The sequence below is a fragment of the Glandiceps talaboti genome, chromosome 1 (genome assembly GCF_964340395.1).
Source record: "Glandiceps talaboti chromosome 1, keGlaTala1.1, whole genome shotgun sequence".
Taxonomy (NCBI): Eukaryota; Metazoa; Hemichordata; class Enteropneusta; family Spengelidae; genus Glandiceps; species Glandiceps talaboti.
The window spans coordinates 8946507-8973173 of NC_135549.1; the positions used below are offsets into that span (position 1 = coordinate 8946507).

The 26667-nt window shown below is 36.7% G+C and overlaps 2 protein-coding genes across 2 annotated transcripts; both read right to left on the reverse strand.

The window, feature by feature from the left end:
- Nucleotides 1–1556: 1556 nt before the first annotated feature.
- LOC144442338 (uncharacterized) lies at nt 1557–3701 on the reverse strand. Its single transcript, XM_078131654.1, has 2 exons — nt 3609–3701; nt 1557–2625 (listed from the first exon to the last, which is right to left on the reverse strand). The coding sequence occupies exons 1-2, from the start codon at nt 3655–3657 to the stop codon at nt 2030–2032; spliced, it is 645 nt and encodes a 214-aa protein (XP_077987780.1). The 5' UTR covers nt 3658–3701; the 3' UTR covers nt 1557–2029.
- On the reverse strand, nt 3662–24018 carry LOC144443394 (uncharacterized). Its single transcript, XM_078132895.1, has 16 exons — nt 23900–24018; nt 20445–20484; nt 15649–15798; nt 13845–13975; nt 12876–13011; nt 11985–12032; nt 10248–10438; nt 9827–9874; nt 7533–7581; nt 6320–6495; nt 6038–6085; nt 5598–5655; nt 5241–5444; nt 4686–4883; nt 3720–3800; nt 3662–3684 (listed from the first exon to the last, which is right to left on the reverse strand). The coding sequence occupies exons 1-16, from the start codon at nt 24002–24004 to the stop codon at nt 3662–3664; spliced, it is 1686 nt and encodes a 561-aa protein (XP_077989021.1). The 5' UTR covers nt 24005–24018.
- Nucleotides 24019–26667: the final 2649 nt, after the last annotated feature.

Consider the following 26667-nt stretch of genomic DNA (forward strand, 5'->3'; position numbering starts at 1 on the left):
AGGGCAGGTTGGTGGGCCAGGACTGATGACGTCACTACAGTCTTATGAGGGTAGGCTGATATGCCAGGACTGATGATGTCACTACAGCCATATTAGGGCAGGCTGGTATGCCAGGACTGATGACATCACTACAGTCTTATTAGGGCAGGCTGATACGCCAGGACTGATGATGTCACTACAGTCTTATTAGGGCAGGCTGATACGCCAGGACTGATGATGTCACTACAGTCTTATTAGGGCAGGCTGATACGCCAGGACTGATGATGTCACTACAGTCTTATTAGGGCAGGCTGATACGCCAGGACCGATGATGTCACTACAGTCTTATTAGGGCAGGCTGATACGCCAGGACTGATGATGTCACTACAGTCTTATTAGGGCAGGCTGATACGCCAGGACTGATGATGTCACTACAGTCTTATTAGGGCAGGTTGATACGCCAGGACTGATGATGTCACTACAGTCTTATTAGGGCAGGCTGATACGCCAGGACCGATGATGTCACTACAGTCTGGTCTTAGGTTGGATCTATAAGATACACGGTATCTAAAATACTATACATGGAGTACAAATAAACAAATACTTGTACTTTTATGTATATTTTTCATTTTGTAAATAAGGAATATCGGTACTTGAAATTCAAAACCCAAATCAAACTTTTACTCTCAAAGGCAATAATGGTAGGTAAAATCTACAATGAGAAATTCCTTGACAAGGTGATAATGGTATACATTCCTCTGTTGTGATAACGTTCTTAGGTACCATGCAATAGGTATGTCATAGTACGGTCAGTTTTCTAATAAACCAGTATATATATTGAACAATTCTACCATACCTATGGAACAATTCAAAACACTACAATACATCATTAGACAACCATATTTCATTTGTTATGGTTTCCTTTCCACAGTACCGTAAATTTGGTATGACGTATTTCTACCAAGTCCATATGTCTGCCCTACCACTGTGACATTCATTATTAGCATACAGGCGTATGTATTCATAAAAACCAAACTGCTTTGGTGGTAAATGATAATAATAATATTCTGATTAATATAACAATCTACATTCTACCTCTACACAAATGTAGGTTATTTAGCTTTTTTTAATTTCATTGATACTTTCCCTCCTTTTTGAAGTTACCTTTCCTTTTTACACAATGTGTGTTGTTTTAAAGCCATTGCTAGATCTGATGATAGCCAGTCACCTCGCTAAGGGTAATGATTAGTTTCTGGTGGCAACACTGTGTACTTAGTGACTTTGGTTTAAAAGACTCTCAGTTTGTGTGTCTGTCACAGTGTGTATTTGTGTGTGGGTTTGTGTGTGTGTGTGGGTTTGTGTGTGTGTGTGTGTGTGTGTGTGTGTGTGTGTGTGTGTATCACTGTGTTTGTGTGTGGGTGTGTGTCACTGTGTGTGTGTGTGTGTGTGTGTGTGTGTGTGTGTGTGTGTGTGTGTGTGTGTGTGTGTGTGTGTGTGTGTGTGTGTGTGTGTGCGCGCGCGCATGCATGTACATGTGTGTGTGTGTGTGTAAGTCTTAGCAAGAGTAATGGCCAGTGCGGACATGTGGAAAAGACTTTGCGCAGTGGCCAGAATGGATGACACGTAGGTTTTTTGCTAGATGGGTAGTTTGGTTGAGTATCCTTTGGAATTACACGGTGACACCTTTGGTTCATATTACTTTAATAGTTGCAAAATTGAACTGTGTTTACTTTGGATGTCTGATAATCTTTATATGTATCAGTGTGCACACAGCTGTTATCATTTTGATGACTACAATGTACGTTATATCTTTACTAATAAACACCTCTGTGTATATGTATATTCCCTAAGGCTCTGAGACTAAACTTTGGAGCTTCTTAACTGACTGAAACTCAGATCAGAGGTCATCATGAGGCCAGCACCAGTTGTACCAGATATAACAAACTTTGTTTATAGAGCTGTTTATGATGATAATGTCATCTGCATCTTTCATCCAGACCCAGAGAAGTCAAGGAAATACCTACAACATCTTGTCACTATGACAACATTATCAGATCATATAGCTACCAGTGTCATCAGACTTGTGAACATCAGCCTCTACCTGAATCTGACAATGCTCATAATACCCGGAATCAACTCGATCTCCAACTTCAAGTTCATCTTCTCCTTCATTCTTACATCTTGCAGAATTCCCATCCGGTAGACAATGGGTGTCTCTATGTAAGACAGCAAACTGATCAGGTTGAAGATCTGTGTTCTGACCTTCTATGCTGTACCTGTAACAGTCTGGTTCATCATACAGTAATGTTTCATTTGGACAAGGTTCTAAATACTCAGCTGTCCTCCAGTCACCAGCATGGCCACGTAGTTGTTCAAAGTAGGGATCTTTTTCCCACAATTGTGTATCTTCGTACTGTGGTTGCATTACCTCTTCTGGTGTATCCACCATCGTTGTTGTGTAGCGATTTTCCTGGCTAAGTGGCAGTACATCGTGGACCTGTCTATTTACCTCACGGAAGTACTGACTGTTAGTCACTGATGGCTCATTCTCTGCAGGCGGTTGGTATGGAAATGTTTCAGGTGCAAGTCTGTCTACCTGTGTCACATGCCTGTTAAATGGCTGTACTTCAGACGTTACATCTTCACCTACAACATAAAAACATAGTAGACACTCTGTATCAAATTTTCAGTTTGTTTCAAATTTCAAATGCAAATCAATAAAAAGACGACCATAGTTAAAAGAAAAATCTTCTGTATTTAAAGTCATAGTCTGTACAGTATGCTATGACAGGGCGCCCTCACGCATCAGCCAATCCCTTTAGCAGGTCAGTGAGGGCAGAGCGATACATTTCTTACAGTCTATCAATATCATAGCTCCCCCTACATTAATGTGCTGTTAATGGGTGTCTAAGATATGGTCCTCCTACAATTTGTGAGTTTAAGGTAACACATAGCAAGGTCTATGCAAAACATGAAGTGATATGAATTTTTCTATCCCAATACACGACAGGGGAAAATTTATATCACCTATACTTAGTCCAAAGGTCAGCTTTATTCAAAAACATCATCTCCAAAAGTACAGATGTATATACACTTGAATTGCATCCATACATGGAAAACGTCAACTGTTTAATTGACCTTGACTACAAAGGGCAAGGTCATGGAGTAGTGTCTTATTAGAAGGGTGACCTCTGATAATACTGGTGTGGACATCAAGTGGTAACCATAGGAACACAGCTCCCACAGTTATTGGCCAAATTTCAAGTCTACAACTTCATAATCTGGGTACATCATACATGTAATTACTACTACAGTACAGAAATCAAGCTAATACCAAACTAAGGTAGACACAAACTAAAACTATTGTTGTTGCAGGTGGTATATTTCACAAGTGGGTGATATCTGTGCCTTCATTATGTGGATATAATGCTCAGTGATTCGGTTTTGATTTTTCTCAATATCTTTTGTTTTTGAGCACAAAATAATGTGTCACACATAAGGTATATTAAAACCTTTATGGCCCAGATATGGGTTTGTGTTTTACAAGCCGTACTAAAGTTGGACCCATCCGCCATACAATCTTAGTCCACAAAACCCATAGCTACACCGTAAAGATTAATAAGACCTACCCTCAGTGTCTTCAATCATTGGATCAGTATCTTCACTACTTTGTGACATCTTGTCAGAGATGCAATGGTTCTTCTTCTTGATCAAGTACCATATACCAACCAGAACTATACCTCCTAATACACCTGCTATCACACCTGCTGCAACTTTTCCAATCTCTCTTTGCTGTGATTCTTGTTGTGGTATATAAATTGCTGTGATGCAGAGACAGACAGACAGACATATGACAGACAGACATAGGACAGACAGAAAGACAGACAGACACAGACAGACAGACAAGGGGATAATACATTACTCAATGGTAGATCTAGGTTCTATGGAGCCAAGTCACAAACAAGTAACAATTCTTTTACAACTTTTGGGAAGATTCCACATTCCATTTTCCCATTAGAGAAAGCAACAGTCCACTTTAAACATTTTTCTGTTTTCAATTTTTATTTCATTATATAAATAATTACTTATGTTATTGTACTTACTGACACATGTTGAATCATCATAGTAACTATTAGAACTATAGCATTGCATTTTATTAGGTGAAATGAATGAATAATTTCATGACACCATATTTGGAGACGTTAAGAAATGGTCATTGATATTGGCTTGACGAGAAACTCTGCTTAAACCTGTCACAACACATGTAGGGTCATTGACTATATTTTACACACACGTAGAATAACACAGTAGTAATTCTTCATATGAAACCAAATACCATAAAAAAAAGTCAGATTTGGACTTAGCCCCCTTAAAAGTTAGAATTGGTTTTGAGAATGAAAGTAATGGTCTCACTAAAGGTCAGTACACTTAAAAACTTTCAAACTCCATTTCATAAGGTTGGCAGATTAAAATCTTGAATACAAACTCTGGATATCATGTCAATTGTTGAAAGTACTCATTATTACTAAGTTGCTACCAGCTTCCTCCACAGTGTGTTATGTATGTAGGAATGTGATAATCCAGCTTTGGAAGTTTACACAGTTTTCTACAGATTTAATGATTTATGGTTCATCTTGATATCCCTGTTGTCATAAAACTGTGTTTCTAACTCTGTACATTAATACAGTAATTTGCATTCCACTCACCTATACAGCTAAAATTACGTCCTGACCACGTGCGATTTGCCAGACAAGTCCTGTCAGATCGATCACCTGGGACAAACCCATCATGACATTTATACGTACACACTGTGTTATAAATTGGTGTACTCATTGCATTCATTCCATTCTTGTTACATGTGATGTTTCCATTTGGAGGATTATTCAAAACTGGACATTTGACCGCTGAAAAGCAAGAAATTAAAGTCTCATTGTAGAAAATATTGCCAACAGTCTCAGAGTTTAATCAATAAAATGTAACTAAAGCTAAGTTTTTAGGCTAGTACAGTATACCTCTACTGCAAGCAGGTCATTATAGCTTGTATTTTATGAAGTACATTACATGCCAATGTCAGATTAGAATTAAACTTTTGGTAACAAACACAGTCGTCTGGTAGAGCTACAAAAAAATCATTTCTAAACAAAAGAAAGATCCTATTTAATTCTAATGACCCCACTGACAATATACATGTTCTGTAGCACTAAAGTAATGTGGGAACCTGGGATCAAATCATTGGCCTTTACATTTGTATTTCCACTCACCTGTACAAGTGAAATCAGTTCCTGACCACGTGGTGCTGTACTTGTTAGCTCTACAAGTCCTTTGTGTTGAACCAGCTGACTCATATCCTTGATGGCAACTAAATCTACACTCTGTGTTAAAAGTTGTATTTGTAGTCTCTATTCCATTTATTGTACAATTTTTGCTTCCGTTTGGCAGGTCACTTAGTGCTAGACAATTTACATCTGGAAAAGTTAGAAATCATATCTATTGTATACACTACTAATAACAACATTACAAAACATTACTTTGTTTTCAACATTACAAAGAAGCTTCTTGATAACAATGTCTGCCAGTTCTGCAAGTTTATGCTGAGTAAGCAAGATTTACACACTTACCTACTTCAAGCGGCGAAGACGTTGCCCACTCACACTGTGTACAATTGTACTTCGCAACCTTAGACAAGAAAAAATCCATTGTACACATTACAGAAAACAGCAATAAATAAATAAATCACTGATAACAACAAATAGTGTTGTATGACAAATGTGATTTATGAAATGTTTGCATAAATGCTATCTTTGTTTGCTATACTGTTACAATGATAAACCATGGAGGTCTGACTAAAAAAAGGAATTATGTTTGCTGTCTTTGTAGTTATCAATGGCCCCCTAAAGAGTGGTACGAAAACACACTTTGTTTTCCAATAGGAATCAAAATTCTGAGCACTGTCAAGTAATCCCTTGGTTAGCAATAGATGCACATTACATGCAACCGTGTGTAATATCAAGTAAATATTTTCATTCTTTTCTTTTTCTTGTGCATTTTATTTTCCTACCTTTGCAGTGTAGAACCCAGGTGGAATGTTATGGAATGTTGCTGGAGGCTGTTAAGACAGAATGACAGAAAGAATTGTATAAGAAAAGGTCATGACACAAAAATGAGAAAAAAGTTCTGAATTTTACATGGTAGAGCCACATCATATGTACAGATGAATTTGTTGACTGTGTCATTTTCACATGATAAAAAAGCTACATGTATTAAAATTAAAAGGTAGTGCACAGGTTGAAGATGGGCATGGGACTAGAAACGTAACTGAATTCATGGAAGTTCATCTTACCTTTTGTACCACTTGTGACAATGGGTCCATTTTTTTGTAATCATTACTGACTAGCTGAACTGTGTAATTGTAGACAATACTACCATATGTACCATCTGCCATATCAAAATACACCTCAACAGTGCGACTCTTTCCCTGTACATTGCCATGTATATATTGTGCCTTCCATTCTTCCACTGTGAGAAAAAGGACAGAAAGTTATGATGAATACTGTGTTTTCACATACAATTAGAAATCTGACTTGTGTCAGTGTGCTGACATGCAGGTTGATAAACTATACATGTATGGTTTATGAACTTTACCTGTGCAGAGTTTTACATTACTTGTAAAAGTTTCTCTGATATAGATTTTGATGCATTGCAACAGTGCTGTGTTGCTTCAATTCTAAATGTAAATTTTATCTATTCTGAAATGTGCTGTTCAAAATATCACTCTTTTTCTTTCTTCTCAACCCCATCATTTGTAAACTAATGGCATCATGATCATATCTATCAATGAACATTAGAGCAAGGCCTCAGCCCAGTGTGGTTGACTTTACTGTGATAAGGCATAAAAAAATGGTGTGGTTCCAATTACATTCAATTTTAAAATAGGTGGGTAGATAGATTTTTCACTTTATCTTATTATATTTTTTTTTCATGTGTCACAGTGTGAATGTCTAGTTCAGGTTTTCCATTGTTTTCCAAATGGTCTCTGTGTTGTTTATTTCTTCTCATCAGATGTACGGCCATTACAGATTGGAAGAATAGTTTTATATTGTCTTTTTAAGATGATGTCAGTTTCCGCACCCACTGTTTCTTGCAAGACTTCACAATTTTTGCGATTTGATTATTATTTTTCTCAAATACTCAAAAAAAGTTTAGGGTCGGCGTGAAAACTAGGTGGGGTCAGGTAACCAGAACCAAACAACTTTTTTTATTTGGCCTAACCACAATTCATGTGATAAACTTAGATTTCTTGCAAAAAACAGTTTGTGAATGTAGCTGTGATAGCAATGAATTACAAGATCTAAAATTTTACCCCATCCCACCCATTCAATATATTTTTATATCCAGCCAAGGCAAGTGTTTTTCAACCTTTCATTTAACAAGCAATTTACATTCCATACAAAAGGTGTTTTGAAGTTAATCTTATGATACATAATGCTTCTTACAGTCACTCTTTCATGATAATATCACAGTCACAGTGTACAATGTGGTTCGAAAGCACTCACCATCAAATATCTCAGACTGAGCTCCGATGCAGTCTCTGCATGGAAATACCTAAAAAGTCAATGAATAAAACAAATTCAGTGGGAGATTGAATTAAATGAGCAGTCGAAGTACTTTCCACAGCATGACTTCATATATACAAGATGAAGTCCAGGCTAAAAACATGTCTTCTCAGAGATGCACACTTACATTCTGCTTTTAGCTCCTTATAACAAGTGTACTACTTTAGTTTCAATACTTGCATGTATATAAAAAATAAAACACATAAAAGTCTTGATAAAAATATATGTTTCTCAGTAACAAAGTCGTGAAAGAGAGAGGAAATATCAAATAATGTTTACATTCACAATCTAACATCAAACTTCACGAAATGGAAAATTAGCACTCTCCAACATTTCTAACCTTGGATGTTGATAAGGGCCAGTAGCTAGCAAAAACTATTGGCAACACAGTGCAATGTTTTGTTGGCTACTATTCCTTCACTTTGTTCTAAAATTCTGTTTCAATCCCGGTGGTGGTAGTACCAGGTAAAGTGGGTATGCATGCTTGTTAGAAATTTCACAGAAAAAAGGTGTTCTTCATCGCCCATCTAGGTCCATGGAATCGTAAAAAGGGGGTATGGATTAGGTGTCCTTAAAGGTAAAACCTCTCGGATTTCGGAAATAAGGGGGTGTTTTTAGCAGAGATTTTCTCCCAGATTCACTAAAAAATGGGGAAGCTTCTCATTGAAATATTCCAGGAAAAGGGGTACATCTGAAATTTCGCTAACAAGCATGGGTACCCACCCCAGGGTTCGTACACTTAAAGCAAAACAAAATTCCAGGACTTTCCAGAGGATTTTCGTCAGTTTTCCAGGGGTATTCATATTGATTTTGGCCATTTTCCAGGGCTGTTGACACTAAAGTATATTTTTTGAATGACATCTAATTGTCTGATGTGGACGAGAAAAATTAACAACAGTTCCCATAATATGTCACAAAACATTTTAAAGACAATCGACACTATGCAAGATGTTGGTTTCAAAACCACGTTTGCACGCTAAGATTAACGGAGAAACCTCTGTCCTGCCCCCTAAGTAGCAGTTTCGTCAAGCTGGTGCATTGATCGTGTAAGATTGAGTCGCAGCATTCGTCAGTCTAATTCAGACATATCCAGAAAAAATAAATTAAAAACTAAAGTTTGTCCTCGTTATTGTATGGTTTGAGGTTACTAGATTTATAAGTCACCTAAAATAATTTTTTTCTTCAAAATTTTGCATAAAAACGTCATTTACGTAACGAAATTTCGAGCTATGAATATCTGAATACATTCATCGCTTGCGTCTCGATGTTTATGTAAGGATGCCACGAGTTGCAGAACATCGCGATTTCTCAACTCAACTTGACCATTGACGAATGTTACTGTACCGACAACATAAAACAGTAGTTTATTCTTTTAGAACATGTAACACAAATACCCATTTATCAACGTCATAAAAGTCACAACCGTACTTCCACAACCCGGAAATTCAACTGCACTTCCCTAGGCCTTAGCCCTAGTATTGCCATGCCTGAGCTTGTAGTATGTCGACTCGTGCGCTGAACTTGTAATAATTTCTAATCGAGGTTAATGATGCTTTAATACTCGCTACAATGTTACAATAATCTTGTTAACAAACCTACTGTTACCCCCGGCCGGGACTGTAACAATATCATGTCCCTGAAATGATGACTGGGAGATGTATGGAGTAGCAATATACGAAAGATCGAAACAAACACTGCGGCGCCCATTCAACTAATCATAGGCGGTCCGTGGGGCAAAGTGTCTCGTGGAACGATCGTTTGACTATGACTGTCTGGGTTCAATCGGCGTGAATTTTGATTCACCACCGTGGCGAAAGACTGAAAATATTTTCGCCATTTCACATTTACGAGATTCAGAATCATATGAATGGGTGGCTCGAGCACATACATGACGATCGTCAATGTTAATCGATCGATTGACCATGATCATTTTCCAGGGTTTTCCAGGGGTAGGGCGCATTTTTCCAGGGTTTTCCAGGGTTTTCCAGGACCGTGCGAACCCTGCCACCCATCCAGGGACTGCCACCACTGGGGTGTCAACCAGTACATTTCCATCCTGGCGTATGTGTATGAGTGTATTACTGCATACTTTTCACATTTTACTGACTATATCTAAAATTAGCTATCACAGTTGACATGGGAATATTCACGGAAAGTGACTGAAATTTGAAGAATTGTCGTGAGAACACACAACCCTTATGCTGAGATAGAAATTCATGTCAACATATACATACCCTCACTTCATATTCTCCAATGTCTACATTTTCAAATTGTGCTGTACCCTGAAACAGAGATATAGATAAACAGTGTATGGCAAAGTTTTTTTCTGTTGATGTGACAGTTTTTATTTACCGCTGTGTAAGACATGTCAGTGGTCACCTAATGCTACTGTACATTTTCCAGTTACCTGTTTTCCAATCATTCTTGAAAGAAAAGTTGCCAAAGGGTACCAAAATTTAAGGAAAATTGAGGCTCAAATTTTTTGTCATTTCACATACTATAAGACAGGTTAGCATGGACTGAATGCCAAATGTCTGCATAAATACCAGGTTACTAAGGTGACTATCTGTCAGCCAGCGTAGTCTTATATAATTATTTGCTAGGCTTTAAAACATCCTATTGAATTCATGAGGTGGAATGTTTCTCACTACTTACCTTTTTATCACCCTCTGCTACTGACACAATTTCTTGAAGTACTGATTTATTCAGCTTTTTAGAGAATAGATTCACAGTGTATTCATTGACATTATACTTTTCAGGTGCTAGTGCAAAATTAACAAGCACAGTTCGACTACTGACCACAACTTGTGGCATTAATGGAGGCAACCAATCGCTGAGAATTACACCTTAAAACAAAAATAAAAAAATTATCAAAAGTGGTATAATAAAATAATGGTACACAATATATTGTCAGTTAGTATGCAGGTCAGTATGTACTGTTTAGATTCAAGCATGGGTACAAATTATTGGTTACTGTATACATTGTATTCATGTTGGGTATGGTCTAGCCCATTCTGTTTTTGATCTTTGGAGGGTAAGATAGCTATAAAAATGCAGCAATATCTATCACATTGACAATTATATTTTTAAGTAATTAGGTTTAATGTTGTGGAAATACATTAACTTAAGTCATTTTCATGACATCTCAGGAAGTAATATCACGACATTTACAGCATCTGGACAGTCTACTACCATAGGTACACAGTGTACTTGTTTACTTACTTGATGCACCATCTGGACAGTCTACTACCATGGGTACACAGTGTACTTGTTTACTTACCTCTTGCACCATCTGGACAGGCTACTACCATGGGTACACAATGTACTAGTTTACATACCTCTTGCACCATCTGGACAGTCTACTACCATAGGTACACAATGTACTAGTTTACTTACCTGTCATGCACCATCTAGATAGTCTACTACCATGGGTACACAATGTACTAGTTTACTTACCTGATGCACCATCTGGACAGGCTACTACCATGGGTACACAATGTACTACTTTACTTACCTCTTGCACCATCTGGACAGTCTACTACCATAGGTACACAATGTACTAGTTTACTTACCTGTCATGCACCATCTGGACAGTCTACTACCATGGGTACATAATGTACTAGTTTACTTACCTCTTGCACCATCTGGACAGTCTACTACCATGGGTACACAATGTACTAGTTTACTTACCTCTTGCAACATCTGGACAGTCTACTACCATGGGTACACAATGTACTAGTTTACTTACCTGTCATGCACCATCTGGACAGTCTACTACCATGGGTACATAATGTACTTGTTTACTTATCTGATGCACCATCTGGACAGTCTACTACCATGGGTACACAATGTACCTGTTTACTTACCTGTCATGCACCATCTGGACAGTCTACTACCATTGGTACACAATGTACTAGTTTACTTATCTGATGCACCATCTGGACAGTCTACTACCATGGGTACACAATGTACTAGTTTACTTACCTCTTGCAACATCTGGACAGTCTACTACCATGGGTACACAATGTACTAGTTTACTTACCTCTTGCACCATCTGGACAGTCTACTACCATGGGTACACAATGTACTAGTTTACTTACCTGCCATGCACCATCTGGACAGTCTACTACCATGGGTACATAATGTACTTGTTTACTTATCTGATGCACCATCTGGACAGTCTACTACCATGGGTACACAATGTACCTGTTTATTTACCTCTTGCACCATCTGGACAGTCTACTACCATGGGTACACAATGTACTAGTTTACTTACCTCTTGCACCATCTGGACAGTCTACTACCATGGGTACATAATGTACTTGTTTACTTACCTCTTGCACCATCTGGACAGTCTACTACCATGGGTACACAATGTACTTGTTTACTTACCTGATGCACCATCTGGACAGTCAACTACCATGGGTACAGAAGAACAATCTGTAACAAGATAATAAACACATTTGTACTAGCAATAACTCACAGAGGAGAATTAGCAGTTATACTTTCACAGTACTACAGTAAAGTAATTGTGCAAATTACTGGCAGATCACCAGTCTGTGAGTATTCATAACACCAGTTCAGTTTCAATACACTTATGGGAACCATTCACAGCTATTATGATGAATAAATATACTAGTATAACATTTTAATGTTTAGTTAACTTTTATCGTTGAAGTACAAAACTGTACCATTTTTTTAATGTTTAAACTTTTACTGCTATGATGATTAATAAATAGGCAACTGATCACTTGATTACATGAATGCTTGTTTTGGTTGTACAGAATGATTTTTGTATTGTGACACAACAACACTCAGGTCTGTGTGTTAATGTTTTAATCAGCTTTACCCCATCAGAAACTAATTTCTTTGGAGAGATCGAGTCCCCAAGGAAACAACAGAAATTATAATTGCATACATATTTGATAAGTGCCACATATGTGACCACTGTCCAAATATTGTCCAGAATAAACCATGAGTGAGTACAACCAGATCTATAACATAAGTTTATGGTACGATATAGATATGGTTGCACCCATCCATTGTATTGGACAGACATTATGTTTCTAGGTGGTCAGATGTTACTTATTGAAGTTTTTTGTTGATGTTTCTAGGTGGTCAGATGTTACTTATTGAAGTTTTACTTGGTGAAAAGCAGTTCCTATCAAACATGTTTGTTCATTGATATTTTTTGCAATGGCTGTCTAAAAACAGATTTATACAAACACCTATCAAAACCAATACTTTGTTGAATGATAATAATTTGAAATCCAATATGGCTACCTGGTGCTTGATATTTCATGAAAACAGTGTTGTCTTTCTGAAGGCCTGGCATAGGCTTGGGTAGACTCTGTACCTCAATGTAGTATTCATTTCCAGGGGTGACACGGTTCAAGCAATCCAGGCTGAAGGTAGTATACTGGTTAAAGAAATATAATCAAATTTAAACGACTTGTCTAATTTCATTGCAAAATATTGTTAACAATATTCATGTAGTGGATATCAACAATACTATATGTACATTTGTATCTGTTTTCTAGGATCTAAACATGAGGTCATAGAGAATCTGAATGTATACAAAGATACACAGGGTTGTCAGTGGCCAAGTAGTTAAACCACTTGCCTCTTACCACTGCTGTCAGGGTTCAAACCCATTCATGGTTTTATTAAATTTACCACGCTATAAGTAAGTACGTTCAGTTTGACTCTACCAAACAATGCAGGTTTTTCCCTGGGTATGCCAGTTTCCTCCTGCATTAACACTGAACCCATGAGGAATGGCCCTCACTAGGAGATAAGTGTTTATATACTCAAAGAACTATCCAGTATAAATAAATATTATTATTATATCAAAGGTTTTCTATATTATATTGCAATTTTGATTTGAATATATTTTTGATAAAATCTGGTTTCATCAACTATCTACTTTGCAACTACATGTACATACTTCTTTTACACAAGACTGTAAACAATATATTAAATATTTACACTTTATATTATATAGACTCTCATATAAAAATTACTTATGTAGATCCATATTGAGTGTCCTTAAGAGTGGGTATAGTATCTGTGCAAGTGCCAATTTCACCAGAAACTTACACCATGCAGGATTTTCTGAAATAGTTCCAGCAAACAGTTAAGAGGTGAATTATAGTAAGTTGATTTATGCTATACCCATTACGTTCAACAACTTTTTGTGTGTTTATTAGTATTACATGTAAATGTAGTCAAGTCTACACCACTTGTACATACCATATCACGTATTGTCAGCACTGTGTTATCACTAAACAGCATATCTCGACACATTATGGGACGATTTGTAATTTCATCTGGACTTGTAGGGGTGACTCTTATCTGAAATCCCTTGAGGAATTCCATGCCAGCTGTAAAACACAACACAAAAATATCAATCAATTAATCAAAAACGTTTGTAAAGCGCCTGAATGCAGTACACAATATTGTTTAAAGGTGCCAAACATGTAACCCAGTTGGGCTGTTTAAAATGCCATGATTGCAGATTAACATGGCTTTTAAAACTCATGCCTAGCACAATGTCACACAAGCTCAATAAATGAAATTTGTTCGTTTAGGACAAAAACCCTTAACGTACGTTCACTAGTGCAACATCAACACATTTATATATGGTGTAAACCATGATGAAAATTGTAGTGGTCACATTACTATGATTGATGCAATTAGTATAATATTACATTAGAAGTAAATTTTAATCAACTTATCAACATCTCAGTAGTAAATACAGAACCTGTTATTATTGAAGGCATGAATGTTTTCAAAACTTGGTTAGATGTGCAAAAATGAAGTTCAGCAATCATATTAACACTAGACCCTGCCCACCCAAACTAACTAGGTTCATTTATTGAGCTTGTATGAGTATGACACTGTCCTTTCAAAGACCAATGTGGTTTCGAAGTAAAGTATATATATATACATATGTATATGTTATTTGCCAAATACCGTTCCATATCTTGCTGCGAGAGGTAATTTTTCTGGTATAATGGAGAGCCGGAGACCAGAAAAATTATCTCGAACAGCAAGATGTGGAACAGTATATGGCAAATAACATACTTATACGTCACCTGCGACTATGAATTCATTTTTGAATGTCTAAAAATGCTGTTTCATGTTGAAATAAAATCACTTCCGCGTTATACTGTTGAGCGTAGTATTATGCACCTCTCTGATAACTGCAATGCGGTTGTTTACATGTCAGCCTTAACTTTATCATCCAATCAGAGTGCGCCTTTGCTCAGTAGTATGACGTAATGTTTACTATTTGCATATCAATCAGCGATATATTCAAACTTATAACCATCAGCTGAAAAATGAGTGCATCTTTGTTTTGCGTACTGTATTCCATTAAATGTACATAAATGTTCGTGATATGCTTTGTTGTTCTAGTTAAGCAAAAATTACACCCTCTGTGGTGGTAATTTTCATATCCTTCATAAATTTAGGAATTCATGTTTACGATCGCATGACGACCGTGCATTCGCCGTCACTGGACTTTCACGGTTGTGTGTGGAATTTTTGACTATTTCCCTGTGACATGAAAAGTACAGTTCAAAGACTTGTTACAATGTATACAACGGTGATATTTTGTTCGATTGACAACAAATTTGGCATTGGAAATGCTGGTTATAGCTCGATCTCTAGTTGTCTGGTAGATTTGTTTACAAGGGGACGTGCAGTGATCACGTGATACAACAAGCAAAAATACGGCTGTTGGTGAAAAATACGCTTGTGTATCTGCAGGGCTCTCGACCAATCAGAATGCGAGATTGGTGACAGGTGACGTATAAATATATATATATACAGGTACATGACAAAAATACATGACAAAAATAGATTATATTAGTATATGGTTGATTCTGGCTGGTTATACACAAGTGGGTTTGTTTAATGGAATAAATTATAAATAATACAGTGTTACACAGAACATGGGAAACCAATGTGTGTTGTACAATGTCAAAACTTCACCACCTCGCAATATTTTGTGACAATAACACACATTAGCAATGTAACAACATTCACTTACCAATAGGTACTGACCAAGAAATTACTAATCCAAGGAAATGTTTCATGTTACACTGGTAGGTATCAACAAATCTGACATCTAGACTGTCTGGTTTGTCCACAAAATGCATATAACTGTTTGGATCATCACCAAATGGATAGGGTTGGCAATCTAGTACAAGTAAAAAGATGGAAAGTTAGTTTCTAACTTGCTCATGAACATGGTACTACTGAATTATGCATTACTATGGCAACCATGTAACCTATCTTCTATATACCGAATGAGGACTGAACTGACAACAAAGCGACAAGATTTTAGAAATCAAAATTGAAACATTGCATCAACAGAACAGAATGAGTAATGTAAACATTGCTAGGACCACAGTAATTCCAAATAAAAGATGTTAAAGGTACTGATTTCCAGAGTAATACAAGTACATGTAGTACAATATGCATCAAGTACTACCACTGGTTGATTTGTGATAGACAATAAGAAATGCATAGTAAGACATAACGTGTGTTTAAAGGCCTATTCTGACTGCATATACATGTAAATATGTTTTCACACCTGGTTTAGGCCTAACAAAAAAAATTGTGTGGTTCCGATTACGCTTAATTTTAAAGTAGGTGGGGTAGGTAGATTTTTTATCTTATTTTTTATATATATTTTTTTCATATGTGAGTGTCTAGTTCAGATAGTTATGTTTTCCGTTGTTTTCCATATGATTCCATATGTGTTCTTGGTTTCTTCTTGTCATATGTACAGCCATTACATATTGAAAGAACAGATTTATATTGTTATTTTAGGTTGATGTCAGTTTCCACAGCCACTATTTTTCAAGGGAATTCACAATTTTCAGGATTTTATTATTTTTTTCTTGAATACATAAAAAAAAGTTTGGGGTCAGTGTGAAAAAATGGTGGGGTCGGGTAACCGGAACCAAACAATTTTTTTTAGGCCTTATTTGTTTGCTTGCATGATATCTAATTTTTTTTTTAATATGGCTGGATTAAATGAATAACTTTGCAAAGATTGTCTGTGAGATAACGACCAATCCACATAATTGATGCAATTTTGGTGAAGATCTGCTCTATGATCTGGATTGTAGTGAAGATTTATGAAGTCATGGCTTTACTAGCATTGGATCATTGTGCTATAACACTTGAGGACACCCTTATTGTTGAACTTGAAATGTACTACCAAGCACCATTTAGTTTTATATGTTTCAGATTTGTAAGGTATTGATATGATACGATTCCACTGACTAGTACATCACTGAATGGTAGTTAAAGTTTCTCCCTGACACAGAGCGGCTTAATACAAAATTGTTGAAAAGTCATGTGTTGGAATGCAATATAGAAAGCACCACTATGGTCATACAGAATGATCCATTAGAATGATTTACATTTAAATGTAGAGTTTGCATTCCCTTGTACCAATATATCTACAATTCTGCCTCTGTAACTCTACATAAGTAGTAGTAAGTATAACCCATACAAAATAATAACCACTATACATTACTGCAAATCGTAACACAATATTTTGTTTTTGTCGCCTTTCGATGAGATTAAATGGCATGGAATGACATAAAATCATGAAAAGAGAGGGGTTGAACACAGACCTGCATACATTAGTAGATTATGTGTGGGTGGGTGTGTGGGTGGAGACAAAGAGTAAGGACAAAGTCCTCTAACTTTTATTCAAATTTGGTGTATGACTAATACCTTAAATATGTGAATGAACTGTCAATCCTGTGCCCATCTGAATAACAGCCACTTGGATCAACCTGTGTAATTTTTTTTTTAATGTTTTACTACACATTTTTTTTTAAATCATACAGATTGATTTAAGTGCCTGTGATCTGAATGAGGGTACATTTACATATTGACTTCATTGGAATAAAAATTACTCGAGTGAATACATTATCACTCCCATTGTGACCAATCAGTTTGGTGCATTTTTTTCAACCCAATCGGTTTGAGTATATAATCTTCAAACAACATTAATTGTTTGACGTTGTTAACAATTATACAAACAGTTAGTGAGACACAGAAACAAAATCACAGATCATGATGTAAAATGGCTATTACTAAATATCTCAGTAAAACGAGAATAATTTCGTCTCAAATTTTAAACTTTACATGATCTTTACAGAAATCAAGCCATTAAATTGAAAAGGAGAGTGGTTAGGGCTTTGATAGGGGTGGGATTCACATTGTATAACTATAACTCAGGGTCCAAATTTACTTTATTCTTGGTGTAAGACAGATTGGTCAACCACAACAAGATCTTGACAATCAATATTTCAACCGCTATCAATGTTTGGTTCATTTTATTGGTGGCTAAATTTCTGATCATGTTTCTCTTCCTGTGCAATCTTTTTTCATATAGACTGAGAATACATGTATCTCCAAAATTTCTGAATTACAATTTCCCAAACCTAGCCAATTAAATGTTTTATGACTGTAATAAATGTACACTTAATCAATGCAAAATGTAGACATTAAGCCTGTCCATACCACAAAATCTGATCCGAATTGATTTACCTGTCCATACTCCATCTGGGTGGTGGTTTCGATCTAGATCACAGTAATTTGAATCAGATCACGATCAGTTAAGCCTGGTATGGACAGGTGAGTATTTGAGTGAATTATTTTGATAATAAGTAATCTGAATCAAAACTAGTACATGTATTGTATGGACAGATATCAACTCCATCTTTCAATTTTTTAGTGCATATGGAAAGAGGATTTGATGCAGATTAAAGTGGATCAGTTAATTCAGATTGGATCCAGATCAGGTATGGACAGGGCTGGACAGGGCTATCGGCTATAGTGATCATGAATCAACAACACTTCATTCTTTTCAAACTCTGACTAAATTCCTTCATGCCTTGAAAGCAATAGTGAATACATTACATATGCAGCACTGGAACCTATACCGATAATTAAATCTAATGGTCCAAAACGCAATTCAGTGGTCAGACCGTCAGTAAACTCAAAAGCACTTCAGAAATACAAATCAGGATACTCACAAGTCACATGAAGCCATATTTCACAGCCACATACAAATCACTACTAATAACAAAAGTGACTTAAAACTTTAATAGTTAACAGTTTCAAAACCCACACAAACACATTCTGCAATCCTATAGCCCAGAGACTTTCTTGGTGTTGCTATAGTACAGCTTTGTACACCATGGCTAACTGTCAAGCCTGTATGTTGAGTCAGATAGCCTAGTTTCCACACGACAAATCCTAGTGTTGTGTTGAAAAAAAATCCATCTAAAATGACTTTGAAGTGTTTTAATCCATTACATTTGATTACCCATGAAAATACATATCCTAGTATTAGCATATGAATCAATATATGGTACTTTTTTTAACAGTACATTGTATTAAAGTGGACTAAATCTTTGTACACCAAATCAATGTTAGTTGTTACTAGGTTATACAACTATGTCTTTTGACCGTCCCATATTTTCCCCTCATCAATCAGACTTAAAGTCCAAAAAATTCCCCTAGTCCTTTGTGTGTGGTCAGATAATTACGATTCTCAGAAAAGTAACTAGATATTCTTACATAAATACAAAGCAATCTATTGTAACGAGATCTCTTCAGTTTTTTGAGATATGAATAAGCCATTGAAGTACAGAATGACATGATAAAATGAGATACTTCCTTGTTGGGTCATGTGTGACCTTCTGGCAGTCATTCAACAATCCCATCAACATTCCTGACACTCTAGTGACTAGTACGAATCGCATGTCTTGTTTTAAAGTAACTGAAGTGTCCAGTTGTACGATCCATTCTTGGAATTTCCATTCAATTTGAACAGCTGAGCATGACAAGAGTTGTACCCTACTGTAATGATCATTATTTTTACATTTTTACATTCCACATCCCCATCCCCTCCCCACCTCTGACCTCACCTTCAGTCTAGACTTAGTCACTACTGTTGTCATTTGGCTTTGAAGTTGTAAAACAGTGAAATATCTGACAACAAAACAATGCGTCTCTAGACTGCACATTCAAGGGTTTCATGTCTTGTTTAATTTAACTTTCACATTCAGAGCACAGAGAAAAATTACAATACGTCAATACCCAGTCACCATCCCCACAATGCTTGGTTTAAAATCACTGTTCATCTTGAGAGTCTAAAACAGTTTTTAAAATATATAAATTGACAAGAAATTCATCTACGATTGTATATCGATTTGTGCCTTGACAAGAGTAAAAAATTACCTTCACACAAGTGTATGCAGTTGCTTTATGACAGTGATGTCAATCATGAATGTCGATTATGGGTCAATCCAAAACTATGATGTCATTGATTCATTTAAATTTGGATCATACACCGTCAATGCCACACACCCAATGATGTCTAATTCTTCACATGAAACAAAATTTGTGAAAAATAATACTGTACTCATTCTGATCTGGACTACGACCTTTACATTAAGGTTAGTATATAGAGACTGTCATGCCAGTATGTGTCATCTCTAGAGTTCGCTGCACTTACAACGTATGTACAAGAGACTACGTGTACAGTAAGTTCCACTCTCTCAAAGTTAGTAACAGGGATAAAATATACTAAACTAGACATACTTTGTACAATGTGTAAAATTTCACATCAACTTCCGTGTAAACCAATAGCAGGAAGCTAATACAGAATGACATTATCTGAATATAATATGTTAATTTCTTTGAAATTTGAAAAGAAAGTGAAAACCTGATGAATTCATGTGATATTTCATATACTTGAACTTCATCATAAGTTACTAAATGAAATTTAAAAAATCATTATTCTTTACTTACAGTTTACGGAATAACTTATGTTGCTGTAGGATGTAGGCGGCTGTCAGAGAGAGAAAAAAAAGTAGTGGGTAAGTTACAGTACAAAACATGGGTGACTATCTCAGAAGCTATCAATCAGTTATTTTTCACACTATTCATAACATCAACAAACTATTTGGCACTGTAGGATGTGAAATTATTTTTATAAATATAAAAATAGCACCAATGGCACTGTAGCACAACTGTACTGTAGGGGTTTTTTGTTCATGTTTATCACATACACTATTTTGATAGACAGGCAGGCAGGCAGACAAACAGACAGACAGACATACACACACGTACACATACACACACACGCACGCACGCACACACACACACACACACAGACACTGCACCATGCCTATTACACTACTGCACTTTATTACACTTTTTGTCATAAAACCTTAGCATTTGGGTGTTTGAGACACACACAATTCTTGTTCGAAACACTCACAATCCTGGTCATAAGACCTTAGCATTTGCCGTTTTGTGCAACAATTTACTCTAAAACAGGACACATCAAAAGATGTGTCAGTTCCAGGCGACAAAACAAACACTCCAGTCGAAACCACACCAACTTGTGTCTGCATCAACTCTCATTGACGGAACCCTTGATGTCTTCTGTTTTAGAGTAAATTGTTGCAGAAAACAACCAAATGCTAAGGTCTTATGACCAGAATTGAGGTGTTCGAAACACACTGAATCCTGGTCATAAGAGTTTAGCATTTGGGCATTTTCTGCAACAATTTACTCTAAAACAGCACATATCAAAGGGCCGTCGACACAGATTGACAGTTCTGGTAATCTACAGGACGGGTGTTGTCGGTGACCAACACCCTGTACAATTCTGACTCTCCGACGCCCCAGCAGTGGCAGTCGCTCGATCATGGATTGGTGGGTACCCCGGCTTGTTAGCGAAATTTCATATGTACCCCATAGTGAATCTGGGAGAAAATCACTTCAAAAACCCCATTTTTTCCGAAATCCGGGAAGTTTTTCCTTCAACTAGCTCTGGATTTCTATGCTACGGAGTTTCGACACGTCGTGTCAAAACCCCGTAGCGTATAAATCCAGAGCTATACCTTCAACGACACCTAATCCTTACACTGAGAGAGAGAGAGAGAGAGAGAGAGAGAGAGAGAGAGAGAGAGAGAGAGAGAGAGAGAGAGAGAGAGAGAGAGAGAGAGAGAGAGAGAGAGAGAGAGAGAGAGAGAGAGAGAGAGAGAGAGAGAGAGAGAGAGAGAGAGAGAGAGAGAGAGAGAGAGAGAGAGAGAGAGAGAGAGAGAGAGAGAGAGAGAGAAATGGGGCATCGTACCCATATTCTCGGAGGGTGATCTGAAAAAGTACCCCCTTTTTACGATTCCATGGACCTAGATGGCCGACGAGATGCGAAACATCCATTGGACCGCGACCAAGAAAACAGGTCGTAAATTGTGATATTGCGATTCTGAAGAGTCACTTTCACGGTAGTCATGCTCACAGACGGTGTACGCGTTTCGCTCAAGGGACGACTTACTCCGTATGCAAGCGGGACTACTATCACGGCAGAGTACCATCTAATTTGGATGAAGAATCATTGAAGTTTGAGCGTATCATACACCACTTTTTAAAATTTGATGTAGACACTGGACGAACGTGAAAAAGGAGAGGGGTGAAAAAGGAGACACGAGAAATATCAGTGGAAAGCGGGATGGTCACTGAAAACACTGAACATCGCGTAGTAGACGTCTACTGACTGCTCGAGCGCTCTCTTCAACGTTGAAAGCGGCATTTGAGAGTTAATGTCAACAATTTACTCTGTTCGACAGACCAGAAGTTAGTGTGTCTAATAGACACCACACGAAATTGTAACAGTGTGTAAAGCAGGATGCTTTGAAGAAGTCACCTCCGACTAACGCATCTTTTGATGTGTTCTGTGTTAGAGTAAATTGTAGCATAAAACGTCAAATGCTAAGGTCTTATGACCAGGATTCAGTGTGTCTCAAACAAGGATTGTGTGTGTCTCAAACAAGAATTGTGTGTGTCTCAAACACCCAAATGCTAAGGTTATATGACAAAAAGTGTAGTTCAGTTGTGTTAATGAAATGAACACCTACAACATACATAAATGTTATAGAAATGTAGGATTCATTCATACACACTAAATTACCAAGGTTTACCACCACTTGTAGAATATACTTTATGCATAGTTTATTTTGTATTTGCGTTATTTTGTGTTGGGGTAACCAGATAACTCACATACTTCAAACATGCATTGCGACAAATTAAGAAAACATGATTTTGGTGTTGTGTCAACCCTATTCATTTTAATCTATGACTAATTCTAATCAGAACACAAATTATTAGACTGTAAAAGTACAACAGTACATGAAAAACAAGAAGGTACTGTGATACAGTAACACATGTTTAGCTTTGATAGAAGTAGAAATATATGTGACTACTCATCAGTTGCTACTCTTCTGACCCCCACCCCACCATACTTGCATATTCTATATATAAATTATAAAATATACATTTTTGTAAATTCTTTATTACACACAAAATCAATACATGTTTCGTTATCATATATGTACCAGTGTAATTATATCTGATACAATGTATGTTATATATTATATATATATATATATATATATATATATATATATATATATATATATATATATATATATATATATATATATATATATATATATATATATATATATATATATATATATGACAATAAAACACATAATTTATATTATTATATTATAATACAATGTGCGTTACTCCATGCACCATAGATGTACCAACTTGTAGTGCTTACAAGTAAGTCTGGACTACATTCTGACATTGCCCCCCCCCCCCTCCCCCCAGAGCGCACACTGCTGCACAGCTTATTGAGAGCCACTGTTCACTGTTCAGAGATTTGCCGTTTGCCTCAACTTACTTAGTCATAATGCGGCTTATGCCGTCTTCAAGTAGTTATAGTTACAGCAAAATAACAATACTGCGGGTCTATCGATTGGGTCGGGTGTTTGGCACAAGACATGTGAGGTATCGAAGTCACAGGTCGTACATTGTTTACACATGTTCACGTTATCACCATAACTTAGCATGATAAGCGAACGGTGAAACAAACGGGCCTGTCTCGCCTGACTGCGACTGGTCCAAATAGCGCAGCAGATATGCGTGACGTGTACGAACGGATTTCGTTCTATCGTGATCTATGACAAGCACTCACGGTTAATCTAAATATGATCAAATGTGAAATCATATCTGACCCGATGTAACACCAACTATAGTTGCTGAATAATAGAATATATTGTGTTTTCTTCACAGTAGTCTCTCAGTTGTTTAGATTTCAAAAAGCCGGAAGTTGCACGGTTAAAAATGGCAAATGGTACTTTCCGAGGTCATTAGTGCAATAAGGAAATAAGAAATATGTGGATAATTACCGTTGATGTGCAGTTAAATTTACACTGGTTTTCTGCTGCTATACCGAACGTCAAAAACAGCAGGAAAAACACAGGTGTCAGAGACACTGCATAGTTGAACGCCATGTTGACAACTGCACATCCCATAATCCAAAGCGACATTAAACAACATACCTAGCCCCCTGTAGAGGGCGAACGGTGAAGATGAATATGAGGGAGGAGCTAGAACTCAACATGTTGGTACTGGTACCCTATAAAACTGAAAACGCGTCCCTGACGCAATTCTCTGTAATACTTACTAGTATTTCTTGGAAAATAACCCTACTATGATTGTTGAGATGCATTTTCTCATCCGTCCATGGTTCGGTTTCACATCATGTTACTTCATACAACGTGCATGGAACTCTCTAGTACTGATGGTCTCTGACCACAGCACAGGACACTTAGTTATACGTACGAAAAGAAAAAAACAAACAAAATAAATAAACAAACAATAAATGAATAAATACTGACAAGCATCAACAAGCTTAAGAGAGTAATTACAAATCATTATCAACAAAAATTACTATATGTTTTCCTATATGCGAAATGCATTTAAATGGCCACAATTGTACATACCCCATTATATGGGAAAACATATTGTAATTGTTACCGTTGTTTATAATGATTTGTATTTACTCTCTTGTTGATGCTTGTCAGTATTTACATTGTATCTATTGTTTGTGTGTGTGTTTGTGTGTTTGTTTGTTTGTCTGTTTATTTGTTTGTTTGTTGGTTGGTTGGTTTTCGTAAACATAACTAAGCCCGAGTACCCTGTGCTCTGACGAGCCATGTATGCGGTACGAGGTTAGACAGACCATCGTATACATCCAGAGCTAGCCTCACACAGGTACTACAATGACATCATTTAATTAAGCTACTCTATGAAAAAGGTAGACTGACACCCGGCACCCTTAAATATAATTAGAAAGTGTACTTACCAGTATTATCATTTTAAAAACCTTTTTACAGACTCGCAGTCCATAGAAAAACAACAACGACGACGACGACAACATAACAACACATCACAAGACATCTTTCATACGTAAATGCGCCATTAAATTTGTCCCAATTTGCCCCAATCTAACCAACAGTTTACACAGTACAATTTACATTATTTTTAAAATAAAGTTACAAATTACGAAGATATTTCAATTTAATATGTATTTACAAATTACGAAGAAAACTTCATATACTATCTTTAACAGTATTCAATTGCATGGCCATAATGTATTCATACACGCACGCTGCATGTAAACAACAAAGAATTTGACACAATCAATCAAGTCTCTGAAATACGATAATTTCGATGAGACCTGCTATTATAAAATTACAAGAGGAAACAATTATATACAAACACACTGCTGCATTAATAAGTTGATTTATTATTAACAACTTCGACAGTTCGTATACAATTTTGAAAATCTGGAATATTCAAATTACAGTATCAATTGTCTTTGGTTAATTGACAATTAATTAAATAGTTGACTTGGTGTGGACCAATCAAGATTTGATTTTCGAAGCCAAATAATATTTGTTTAGTCATTCATATTTTACGATTGTTTCAATTTTGATTTTCGCAAGGCATTGATTGATTTCTAACATAACAAATCAACCGGGTTCTCTATCTGTTGAGGGAAATGTCATTGCCATTTAAAGAGTTCGAGTATTCGTTTGTTACATTTCAAGCGATGGTTGTCGTTTCTGGTTCCGTTTGGGGGAAAAAATATCAGGTAGCGTTTGACGTGGGGTAGTTGTCCGCCCAGGGCGATTCCATTTCAACATCGGAAGGAGAAAATCCATACTGGAAATGTAGACTGTAAAACAAAGACTGGATTTCTTCGGGTAAAGTGTCGAAAAAAATGTAAAAAAAGTGACTAAAGAACACTTGTGTCATTTGTCGAAAGAAAGTACAGTGATTCCAGTCATCTTCCCATTGGCCTTTTGCTACCTCGTCCAGCATGTAAAACACGCCGAAGGGACCATCTAAAAAGTACTCTTCAAGGCCAGAACTATCATCCCCGGGATAAAGCGCACATGGATATTTCTCGAAATTTTCCCAAAAAGTCTTCCAAAGATTATGGAAAAAGTAGTACATGACCTGTGTCCACATATCGCATTGATAGTATGACCAGTTATCTGACATTGACATATCGGACTCGACATCCAACATATTATTAAAGGAATCATCGTGTGATGAGAATTGATAATCGTCATAGAATTCTGTAGCCAAATCCCAACAAGAATTTTCGAAGAAAAACTCCATGACATCGGTTAGTGGTTGTGCTTGATGTAAAATGTCTACGAAGTCTCGTCGAGTTGCTGTACCTTTCTTCAATGTAGACTTCTCTATACGTCCAACCAACTCCCGTGCCTTCGTGGCCAGTTCTACCCCTCCAATCATTTTCCCATCTTTTATGTCTTTTATTTTCTTTTGTTGGATTTTGTTGATGTTCTCTGGTAAGTTTCTACCCAAGACTTCGCTAACATATTTGTTTACGATGTCGTTTTCCGTCAACTTTTGATTTTTATCATACTTGACGGTTGGAACAGCATCTATTAGTAGATTCGGTTCTTGACTGTATTCGGACTGGTATTCTTCGGAATCGACTATGAATCCATTTTCGAAATGGAACTTATAAACTAGAGATTGGAGATCGTGTGGCAAGATGTCAAAATAGAAGTATAGAAAATGTCTGAAAAACATTTCGCTAAGAAATTGGAAGAATCCACAATAGTTCCAATCATCG